This window comes from Stegostoma tigrinum, chromosome 13 (genome assembly GCF_030684315.1).
Source record: "Stegostoma tigrinum isolate sSteTig4 chromosome 13, sSteTig4.hap1, whole genome shotgun sequence".
Classification (NCBI taxonomy): Eukaryota; Metazoa; Chordata; class Chondrichthyes; order Orectolobiformes; family Stegostomatidae; genus Stegostoma; species Stegostoma tigrinum.
The window spans coordinates 26,335,056-26,347,484 of NC_081366.1; the positions used below are offsets into that span (position 1 = coordinate 26,335,056).

Sequence of the window (12,429 nt, forward strand, 5' to 3'; positions counted from 1 at the left end):
GTCTGGTGATTAGTATAATAAAGCACAGCTGACCTTTGTAAAATGATTCTCTTAATCTTGCAAGATTCATAAACATTTTGATATGTGAAATAAATTGATCAAAGTTGACATTCTTGAGTTTTATATCATTGCTTTCTGACAGTTTGAAAATATTTCTCAGTTCTCCCTAATAAATTCAACATTCATGTTCATTTCCTTCACAACAAAACATTTTAGAAGAATCTACACCGTGTGTAATTTGACATGTGTTGTGTATTAGCTGTTGGTTTGTAGGACGTTGGTTTGTTCCAAAACACTTTGCTGCTGAGGAAGTACTTTTGAAAGGTAATCACTGCTATAATACAGATAAATGTAACTATAAGATGCCATAAACACGGAATATATGAGCCACTAGGTAATGTACTTCAGTAATATTGACCGTTGAATAAATTTAGGCCGAAAAGGTAGCCTGCTCATTTTCGAACATTTGCCTCAAATGTTTTACTTGCTACCCAGGAAGGCAGATGGGGATTATAATTTAACATCTCATCCGAAATACTGCACTCTCATAAAACTGAACTCAGTCTTAACTAAAGTATTTTTCAAAACTCTTGAGTGGGAATTGGACCCACAACACGATTGCTTAGAGATGTAAGAACTATCTTGAGGCTGGACTTGATGTGGAGGTGCCGGTGTTAAACTCGGGTGGACAAAGTCAGAAGTCACACAGCACAGGTTACAGTCCAACAGGCTTACTTAAAATCACAAGCTTTCAGAGTGTTGTTCCTTCATCAGGTGAAATAATTTCACCTTACAAAGGAACAGTGCTCTGAAAGCTTATAAATTCAAATAAACCTGTTGGACAATAACCTGGTGAATTCAAATAAACCTGTTGGACTATAACCTTCTGACTTTGAGACTAGCCTGACATTAAAGTATGTTTGATTTGTTAAATACAGTTCACTTATATCCAATTCCTTTTTATTTTTAGATCTTAAGCTATAAAATGACTTGACTGCAATTTTCTTTGAAGTTTTCATTTTGCTTTTGCATTTCAGTGGGATTTGGTGTGCGAAAATGACTGGAAAGGGCCATTTTCTATGTCAGTATTCTTTCTGGGAGTGCTGGCTGGTTCCTTTATTTCTGGACAGTTGTCTGACAGGTAAGTTATTTCTTTTGTTTCACTCTGCCAGTTTAAGTCCTAAGCACCAGAAGAGGAAAAAAAATGCAAATATGGAGGTTAATCTAAGGACTGTGCTTACATATCAGAGATAATGGGAACTGCAGATGCTGGAGAATCCAAGATAATAAAGTGTGAAGCTGGATGAACACAGCAGGCCAAGCAGCATCTCAGGAGTACTTACATATCATTTGTGTTGCATTCCCATTGAATGCAATCTTAATTCCTGAAATTCAGGAAATAAGCTAGACGCTTGCTGTAAGCAGTTTGGTCTCTGTGAATATTCAAAAGTATGGATCAGGTTAAATGATTAAAATATCAAAGTGATTTTCACATTGGATCATGCAAAGTGAGCACCACTGCCTGCAAAATCTGTTGTGCCAGGACTGAAAACCAGAAGAAACACAGTATTGAACGTTACTTAAAACTTTAATGGAATCTTGGTAGGATGTAGGTCATCTTCTCCAGGTGTCCTGCAGGAAACCATAAGTATGCCTTGTACCAAAACTCTGTCTCCCCATTTCCAACACCACTCACACCCGCCTCTACTTCCTACCATGTGCTATGTTAACACTAAAGAACAATCTCTTAGGGTCCTGATGGTGATCTCCCACTGACCAAGATCCTGCTTCCACCAGCTGAACTTTTTGTCCATTCTGCTGTGTTAAAGTGAGAGTCATTCCTGGAATATGGCAATGCAAGGTAATGCTGCCATAGTCTTACCAGACCATAGGCTGTTCTCTCATCAGAGAGATGCACTTCATGGTAGTTTAACCTGAGTGTCAACATGCCACAGGTGAGCGGAGAGGTTGAGAAAGAGAGTCCATCAAGGTGACCTCACTTGGCGTGGGAAATGGCAGTGAAGTAGCTAGGGTGCAGCGTATGTTAGGTGTGTGATTTGCAATGAGGCAGAATTAAATAATGATTCCAAAGTAAATGATTCCTCATGCAAGGGTGTTTATAACATCTGACAATTTCACACTTAGTTTGGGGGTAGGAGTCTTAGATCTGAGACAAATTCAATAAATAAAAACAATTACAAAGGAGGAAGACAGATTTTGCTGTAGTGGACTCAGAAATAAGTTGAAAGATAGTACATTGGAGAAACAGTGGCAAATACTCAAGAAGATTTCAAAACTCTCAATAAAGATATGTTCTGTTGAGAAAGAAAGACTCTATGAGAGGATGCACCATTTGTGGTTAAATCGAGAAATTAAGGATGGCATTAAATTGAAAGGCAGACAACACTGAGAAAAAGATTGGGGCAATCTTAGCGACCAGCAAAGGATGACTAAAAAGAAATGAAAGGCCGAAGAAAATCTGATATTGGCTGAGTTTCCATTTATTTTGTCGAAAGGCGATTTCTTCCAATTTTTTTTTGGGAGGGATTCTTGCTGTAAGCCTGAGTGAGTAATCTTACTGCACCCTATGGCACTCTCGTGTCTGATTCTATCCCAGAATAACTCTCCACTCACTGGATATCGCTGAAAAGCCAGAATCTCTGGTGCCTGCACCACCTTTAGAAAGCCACTGTGCACCCCCGCCATATGGGCTTTGGCATTTTGAAGCTCAGTCAAGGATAGAATCGGAACATGTCGGAGAATTAAAAGATGGCAGCACAATTCTCAAATGGGAACCTGGAGATACTGGTTGATAGGATGGCGCAAGAATGAGAATCTCCTCTTCCCAGAGGATTGACAGAAAAGGCCACAGCATCAGATCATGGCAGGTTACCATGGCTACCGCCTGGGGTAGAGCCATCTCAATTGTGTGGTGAAACAGCCAGCAGTGCCACAAGAAAGTCACCTATCTTCTTTACTTAGCTAGGGTAAGTTGGCACACTCTTCTGACTACTATCTCACACTCAATCTCTCTCTGCTATTGCACCAAGGCTCATTCTCTGCCACTGTCAATATTGCCTGTGACAAACTTACTCACTCGCTATCACCGCTGGCAACATCCCACACCGCTAACCCTGCTGGCTTCTATTCTGGCCTCTCACCTGCTGGGGACAACTTACCATTTTTTGATCACCAATAACCACATCAATGTGCATTTTCATGGCACTCAATTACTCTCTTCCACTCACTCCTGAAGAAAGACAGGCTCCAGTAAGGCAGGAAAGCCCCAGATGGGTGGAGCAGTGCCCAGCATTCAACCCCTCAGTCCCCACAAAGATAGAACCCTGGCCCTTGCTGGAGAATTTTGGGACCACTCCTCTAGGGATACTGGGACATCCACAACCTCCGAACTGAGGAAGTGTCATTCTTATTCCACTGCCACTCTCACAGTAACCCTGGTGTCAGTGTCATTCATTGCACACCACTTCCAACCATTGGCTGCACCACCTTCTCTGTCTTTTGCTTTGTAGGTACAGCTAGCGTCTCTGCCACCACGGCACAGAAACGGCCTGCTCCACCAGAACCCACCACCTCTATCTCTAAGCAAGAGCTCAGAGGAAACAGTGATAAGGCTGCCTCCTGCAGTCCCACCTGGTCAGACACTGACTACGTTGTGGGGACATTAGGCTCAGAGAGTATGGTAACATAATTTTGTGAGCACCACACTGCGACAGTTTCTGTCCAGGGCCAGAAATTTCCCAAAATGCTGGCACTCGAAAGACTGACAAAGAACAGGCACCTATTTAGTCCTAGGAAGGAAAGGACTCAGTAGTGACAGAAATCAGAAACTTTGTCCACATGTGCAGAGAGGGACAGAAACTGTAGACAGGTAGACAGGGACACAATGGCCATACATTGCCCAGAAGCTGAAGCAGTGCACTGAGCCATGTGACCGTTTGCCTTGCGGCTGCTGTGGAGATCCAGGTCCAGCACCCTCAGGGTCAGCCAGAAAGGTGCACACAACTGTATTCTAACTCCCCAGCCTTTGATCCTTTGGTAATAGGATCACTTTTACAAACGATCATTCAAAACAAAATTAGTAGTCACGACTGCACAGAAAATGTCCCCATGATTCACTGAGTTTGTTGGAATCAAAATCAAGCACCTAACTATTCTAATTCCATTTTTCTGCATTTTACGCATAGCCTTGTTATTGGAAGTTCATTCTGAAATGTTGTGAGGTTTCTGCCTCTACCATTCTTACAAGCAGTGGACTCTAAATTTCCACCATCCTCTGGGTTATTTTGTTTTTCTCATACATCCCCTTTAAATCTCATGCCCCTGCCTTAAATCTATGCTCCTTGAGCATTGACGGCAACACCAAGGGAAAGTGTTCTTTCCTGTCTACATTATCCGTGCCTTCCTAACTCAGCACATCTCAACATTCAGTCTCCTCTGATCCAAGGAAAACAATCCCAGACTGTTCAATCTTCCTTCATAACTGAAACTCTCCAGCCCCGGCCACATCCTGGAGCGTCTCTTCTGTACCCAGTCCAGTACGATCACGTGCCTCCCAAAATGTAGATTCCAAAACTGCACATAATACTCTCGCTATTATCGGCAATGTTCCCTCTAAATTTTCCTGCCACTGTGTGGATCTCCAAGGTCTACATGTGGCAGTAGCTTCCACAAGCACAAACTACGTGCCTGAATGCCAACTGGCAACTTCCAAACTGTTACGTTGCCACACAACTTAGAGAGAGCGTTTGTTATAGGACGAAAGGTTACAAAGATAGGAACAGTAAAAATCAGAGGGAAGTGAAAGTAAAGATTAGATTTTTAAAAGTACCAGACTGTGGGACAGGGGTGAAGGATGAACAGAACTTGATATGAATGATGAAGTGCCTCAGAGTTTTGAAATGGATTACACATGATTTCAACTCAAACGCGGAGGCCACAATGTTCCCTTTCAGAGATGCTGAACTAGCAGGATTATAATTACGCATATTAGTTCTGTCTCTCTTTTCAAAAATGATTATGTCATTGGCCATTCTACAGTGTTCAGACAGTCTTTCATACACCATTGGTTGTAAAAGAAAATGTTAGTGGCAGCTGATTCACATTTAGAGAGATGAGCACAGACCAATTTTACCCTCAGGGTCTTTTTGGCTGCTAGCCTCAGTGAATATAAGCAACAGATTTTAATGTTACCAACAGCTCAGTCAATGACACTAAAAAAGTATAAAAGTGTTTTTAACATTTGTTTAAACTGTACTCCAATAAGGATGTGATTGATGAGTGTTTTAACATAGTGTGACATTGGAAGACGTATTTTATTCCTGTATATAACAATTTGAGGCAAGAAAAAAGTTAAAATGTGCAAGCTAAGCTAAGCCTATAATGAGTCTTTACAAAATGTCAAACTTCCATATGGGTTAAAATGTAATTTGTAAAGTTAGGCCTGGAAAAAAATTCAGGAAAACACTGAGCTAACTTATAGTAATATCAGTTATGACAGCATAGATCTAGTAAGAGATTTGAATAACAACTGCGACGAAGACAATATTATCGGAAGCTGCCACTAACATTTTCTTTTACAAACAATGGAGCATGAAAAGCAAACTGAGGTAAGGCAGAGACTCTACGAGCAACCAAGTGGGTGCAAAGTGAAGAAAATTATACATTAAAAACTTTCAAGAAAAATAGAAGGAGACCACTTGAACTTTATTTATGAAATTCCTCTATCTTCTTTTCAAATCTCCCTGCAGTGCCATGCCATACACTTCCACTGGCAGGGATGTTAGGTTGATGACTTGATTTAAAGCTCTCCGTCTTAGCTGGTTCCCAAGGAATGCATGGAAGAGATTGATAACAATCCTATATTTGATTTTCACTCCCTCTTTTGGGAAATTATCAGCTACAATAGCAATTACTTCATCCCTCTGTACAGATTCTTCATTGAAGTCAGCACCTAGTACATCGTGTGGAAGTGAAGTATGGTGAGCAAAAAGTCAAATTCCACATCAAAGTATTGCACATAGATTGTTTGAAATGTCATGCCATCAAAAGACGTAGGCTAAATGGATAATTGTCAATTACAACAAGTTTCACAAGGAGTTTCTGAGAATTCTAGTGAATTATCTCATGCTATGCTGTGGCCCTCACCTCGTAGTGTATGCATTACGTCTCACTGGCATGCTCTCACTTTACTTTGAACTCGTCAGTTGCAGAGTACTCGCCATTACAGGACCTACTGGGATTTTCATTGCTGGTGCCAGCTGTGCATCAAGTTAATCACTGCCAGCCACTAAAAGCTCTTCACAGTCCACATCGGGGGGAGGCAAATGGGAAAGAAAAGCTTCTGAGCGCAGATGGGTGGCACAGAAGACACTTCACTTGCAAATAGGAAGATACATCTGTATGTGTATTGCCACCTAGTATCATTGACTGTTAGAGTAAGTCCTGTGACAACAATCAAACTATACATGCGCCGCATCACATTTAAATCCTGTCTAAGAGAGTGTTGCTCTGTCCCTCAGGTCTGTGTATTATACCATCAAGCCATTGTTCAGGACTGACCTTTGCCCAATGCTACCTCCTTAATGACCAGGGAGGATAGCCTTGACTGATAAGTGACCAGATCTTTAACTGATCTCTGTGAAGTTGCTTACTAACTTCCACTAGTTCCCTCTCTGGTTGAACTGGACTCGCAGGCCGGCTGTGGCCCATTCCTTGTGCTGTAATTAAAAAGAATAAATAATCTTAGCTGCCCTAAGCACTCAACTAACTATGGCCATGCCACTGGCCTGATATTGGACTATGCCTTTAACCTAGTATGCATCTTGCCCCTCTGACTAACTTGACTTGAGGACTAGGTCCCTCAGACTTTCAGGCATTTTTATTTAGTTCAAGCACATTCAGCATGTTTGTCTATTAATCTGCTGGCCGATACTGCAGGTGTGACATCAACATGGGACAATACTGTAAAGCTTGCCCCTCTAAATGTTCCTTGCATGTAAACACGTCAAGTTGCCTGGTCTTGTGTCTGTTTTTAGGGAAGACAGAAATACAGTGACCATGCAAACTCTCACTGATTTGACAATGTGCAAAATCTGAGCATGAAAAGCAAGGCGAGGTAAGGCAGAGACGCTATGAGCATCCAAGTGGGTGCAAAGTGGAAGTGTCCTAAGAGTGCAAGCTAATTTCTTCGAGATGCCCCCTGATCCACTCCATGAGATGAGTGTCTATCACAGTGTGCAGAGCAGCCTGGCAGCAGCATGGTATTGCAGGGTGTCCATGTGCTCCAAAGAGCAGTGTTGAAATGGATGGCTGTAATCTGTGTGAGTTGGAGATCTGCCATGATGATGTGGTGATGCTAACATGACTGATGCTAACCTCTACAGACAAGGAGGTAGGAGGAATCGTGTTGAAAATTGTCACGTGCTACATGAAAGAGTAGGTAACAGTGCAGTGTAAATGCACAAAAACATACCTCTCTCCGCTCATTAGTGACATTCTCATTTTGCTGTTCAAATCTCTGGTTTAAAATTGGATTTTATTTTCTCAATGCTCTGAATCTCATTTTTTCTGACCTTGGCACATTTTCACAACTAACTCACTGGTGCCTATGCCATTCAGGGGCTGAAATAAATCAACCCATAGGGATTTTTAATCAGTCTTCACAAAACCAAATAAAAGCAAAACACAATGTAAACATTTTTAACCTTTAATTGTGCTAATGAAGGTACAACATAAAGTGAACATACTGTACAAGGAACAAGCATGCAACACAACTAAACAGACACCAAAGAATAGGTGAATACTCCCTAGAAATAAACCTGCAACTGTGATGCAGAATGTTTAGGAATGGAACAGACAGAAGGAAATTACATATATTCAATACCAATTATTGAAAAAATTAATATTTACAAAATAATTAACTGAATTCAGCTCTAAGAATCACAATCATGTTAAACCATTATCATTCATTTTGAGCTGAATAACATCCATGGATCTCAAACAAGAGGAGTTACATAACAATTGTTGAGAAAGTGATTCTCATAAAGGAAATCAATCGACAGCAAACCTCAGTTTAGATTCCTTTGTTCTTTTAAGAATTAGATTTTTTTAGAAAATGACATCCAGAAGAAAACAGTGCTATATGTAATGGCTGATATTTTGGGGGATGGATAAGAAAATGGAGATCTTAATTTAACATTCTTATGCACATAATATATGAGACTTTTTGCATCAGTATTTAAGTTTCACAAAAGTAAAGACTAATAATTGCATGTTGCTTTTACACCAGCATTGGATGTTGCAATACAGCCAATTAAGTACTTACAAATGTGCACAGCTAGTGTACGCAATTAGCAATTTGATAATGATCAGCGAATCTACATTTGCCAAAACAACTTTTGGGTCAAAACACCTCTTGGAGCTAATGTATTCCGCACTTTCTCTTATGTAGTATTTGACACAAGGATTAAGTGGACCTAACTGACTTATGGGGTCCTTGATTAGGGTTGTTAGCCTGGACCAATTAGGGAGCCCTGGCTGACAGATATAAAGAGGAGATTCAGACAGTCTCCTCACTCCAGTGACCAGCTTTGAGCAGGCTGGTCAGAATATTGTATTGCGCATATGTAAATAAAGAATGACTTGGTGACAGGATACTGGCCTCTGTGCAGTTATTTCATCCCAATGATGAGCTAAAATGGAGTCACATTGGAAAGAGTTTGTAGAACATTGTCAGCCTTGTGCTTCATTTGCATGTATATAATCAAGCAAGGCCACATTCTGTTGTTCATACCAACTTCATCCTTTTGCTACAGTGTCCTTGGGTATCATTGCTTCAGTTGGAATCTGGGTCCACATTTCCTTTTTTTTGCCACAGCTGAGATTTCCTGAGTAGTAATTTTTTCTTCGTTCAGAGGTTCTTCATAAATCTGCTTTAACTGCTCTTTAAAGGTACTGATTGCATTTTCAACCTCTTCCATGATTTCTTTTGACTTTTCTACCAATTCTGGAGCGGACTTAACATCCATACAACTGACTGTGGAATCTCTTCACATTGTGATGTAGTTTTGCAAGTTGCTGTTGAGCCTTCGTCTTTTCTGTTTTCCTGTTGTTTGTCAGTTTCAGCTTCAGTTCTTCAAGAGTGCTGTATTCAGCTCTAAACTCATTTCTTTTGTTGAGAAGATTAGCGTTTTTGTCCTTTTCTAAATTGGCTATTACTCAGTGGAGTGGCGCAATGGCTAGCACTGCTGCCTCATAGTGCCAGGAAACCGGGTTCGATTCCAACTTTAGGTGACTGTCTTTTTAGAGAGTGCATGCTCTCCTCAAGTCTGCATGTGTTTCTGCTGGATGTTCTGGAGGAAATGCCCATACTGTTCAGGGATGTGTAGGCGAGGTGTATTAGCCATGGGAAATGCAGGTTTGCAGGGATAAGATAGGGGAAAGGCTTCTGAGTGGGTCAGTGTTGGGCCAAATGACCTGTTCCACACTATGGGGATTCTATCATCTGAGCTATGACTTCAGCCATTTTCGCCACTGATCCAAGGAAAGACTTTCCAATTGATCATGCAGTCCTTACAGTATATTTAACAATAAAAATGGAAATTGTTTTTTTCAAGCAAATCAGTCAACTCCCTGCTCCTGAACAAATCTCAAGAGACATATGGGATCCTAAATCCACTGTTTGTCAGATGGTTTTAGTAAAATCATAGCTTTATTTGGGAGCATGCTAACGTTACACCCCTAACAGAACATCATAAAAAAAACCAAAGGATAAGATTGGGATTTTACATTTTTGGTTCCCATCTTAATTTCTAATCCTTCTGCTGCCCTCTCACATGCTTATGGTAGGTGTGTGCCAGCAGTATCATGGATTTTCAGTCTCAATAAAATATAAGTCAAAAGTAAATGATAATGTCTATATTTATATGTGAGCTTGCTGTATGACTGAGAAAATGTGGATTTAACTCGTAAACCACACGTGTGTGTACAAACATGTGCATGATTTAGCATGTAAGAAAACATGCATAAACATGTAGTTATTTATATGTATCCTGGTAAGTAAATATATTTAAAAGTTTATTTCATTCTGTTTTTTTAGGTTTGGGAGGAAGGTAATTCTCTTTGCAACTATGGCTTTACAGACTGGATTCAGCATGATTCAAGCTTTCTCTCCAAACTGGGAAATATTCTGCTTTCTGAATTTCCTTGTGGGCCTTGGACAGATTTCCAACTACGTGGCCGCTTTTGTTCTTGGTAAATCTCTGTAAAATTAAATATTTTTATCTGCCATCTTCTTAAGCTTTTCAATGATTCTGTCACTCTCAGTATGGCACTAAGTTGGTCTGGACTGACACCCATGGAAATTGGAGGTCACATTTCGTTCCAGACCTTTACTGTAGAAAAATGGTCATACGATTCTGAAATATAGCACGATGCAAGAATATTCCAACTGGAAACGTGAATCAGAGGATTACTGACCTGGAGCGGAGAAAGTAAAATTTGAACCATAGCTCATAAAATGTAGTGTGACACCATAAACTGCATCAAGAGGGAGTGTGAATGTGGGGTTAAGGCCATAGTCATATTAGGTATGTTCTCATTGAATGGCAGTGCAGGCTAGAGAGGTTTTGGAGTCAAAGAGTCATACAAGAAGGATTCAGATCCATTGATCCAACTGGTCCACATCGACCATGTTCCCAAACCAACTAGTTCCACTTGCCTGCTTTTGGCCCATATCCCTACAAACCTTTCCCATTCAAATACTTATCCAAATGTCTTTTAAATGTTTTAACTATCCCTGTAACCACCACTCCCTCTGGCATTTCATTCCACACATGAACCATGCTCTTTGTAATAATAAGTGCAATAGAAATGGGGAACCTGCTCCCAGTAAAAACAGTAGAAGCTCAATCAAATATAATAAAGTGTGAAGCTGGATGAACACAGCAGGCCCAGCAGCATCTCAGGAGCACAAAAGCTGACGTTTCAGGCCTAGACCCTTCATCAGAGAGGGGGATGGGGTGAGGGTTCTAGAATAAATAGGGAGAGAGGGGGAGGCGGACCGAAGATGGAGAGAAAAGAAGATAGGTGGAGAGGAGAGAATAGGTGGGGAGGTAGGGAGGGGATAGGTCAGTCAAGGGAAGACGGACAGGTCAAGGAGGTGGGATGAGGTTAGTAGGTAGGAGATGGAAGTGCGGCTTGGGGTGGGAGGAAGGGATGGGTGAGAAGAAGAACAGGTTAGGGAGGCAGAGACAGGCTGGACTGGTTTTGGGATGCAGTGGGTGGAGGGGAAGAGCTGGGCTGGTTGTGTGGTGCAGTGGGGGGAGGGGACGAACTGGGCTGGTTTTGGGCTGCGGTGGGGGAAGGGGAGATTTTGAAGCTGGTGAAGTCCACATTGATACCATTGGGCTGCATGGTTCCCAAGCGGAATATGAGTTGCTGTTCCTGCAACCTTCGGGTGGCATCATTGTGGCACTGCAGGAGGCCCATGACGGACATGTCATCGAAAGAATGGGAGGGGGAGTGGAAGTGGTTCACGACTGGGAGGTGCAGATCTTTATTGCAAACCGAGCGGAGGTGTTCTGCAAAGCGGTCCCCAAACCTCCGCTTGGTTTCCCCAATGTAGAGGAAGCCACACCGTGTACAATGGATACAGTATACCATATTGGCAGATGCGCAGGTGAACCTCTGCTTAATATGGAAAGTCATCTTGGGGCCTGGGATAGGGGTAAGGGAGGAGATGTGGGGGCTAGTGTTTCATTTTCTGTGGTTGCAGGGGAAGGTGCCGGGTGTGGTGGGATTGGAGGGCAGTGTGGAGCGAACAAGGGAGTCACGGAGAGAGTGGTGTTTCCATATTAAGCAGAGGTTCACCTGCACATCTGCCATATTAAGCAGAGGTTCACCTGCACATCTGCCACACTTGCAGGTGCCGGGTGTGGTGGGGTTCGAGGGCAGTGTGGAGCGAACAAGGGAGTCACGGAGAGAGTGGTGTTTCCATATTAAGCAGAGGTTCCCCTGCACATCTGCCACACTTGCCCCCACACCTCCTCCCTCACCCCTAACCCAGGCCCCAAGTTAACTTTCCATATTAAGCAGAGGTTCACCTCCACATCTGCCAATGTGGTATACTGTATCCATTGTACCCGGTGTGGCTTCCTCTACATTGGGGAAACCAAGCGGAGGCCTGGGGACCGCTTTGCAGAACACCTCCGCTCGGTTCGCAATAAACATCTGCACCTCCCAGTCGCAAACCATTTCCACTCCCCCTCCCATTCTTTCGATGACATGTCCATCATGGGCCTCCTGCAGTGCCACGATAATGCCACCCGAAGGTTGCAGGAACTGCAACTCATATTCCGCTTGGGAATCCTGTAGCCCAATGGTATCAATGTGGACTTCACCAGCTTCAAA

At 42.2% G+C, this 12,429-nt stretch overlaps 1 protein-coding gene across 2 annotated transcripts in view; it reads left to right on the top strand.

The window, feature by feature from the left end:
- Positions 1-12,429, top strand: part of LOC125458502 (organic cation/carnitine transporter 2-like) — a 95,478-nt gene that overhangs the window by 11,140 nt on the left and 71,909 nt on the right. For both annotated transcript variants that reach the window (XM_048543819.2, XM_048543820.2), the window contains exons 2-3: positions 1,038-1,141; positions 10,118-10,272. In XM_048543819.2, the coding sequence (XP_048399776.2) occupies positions 1,038-1,141; positions 10,118-10,272 (259 nt within the window). The remainder of the gene's footprint in view (positions 1-1,037; positions 1,142-10,117; positions 10,273-12,429) is intronic.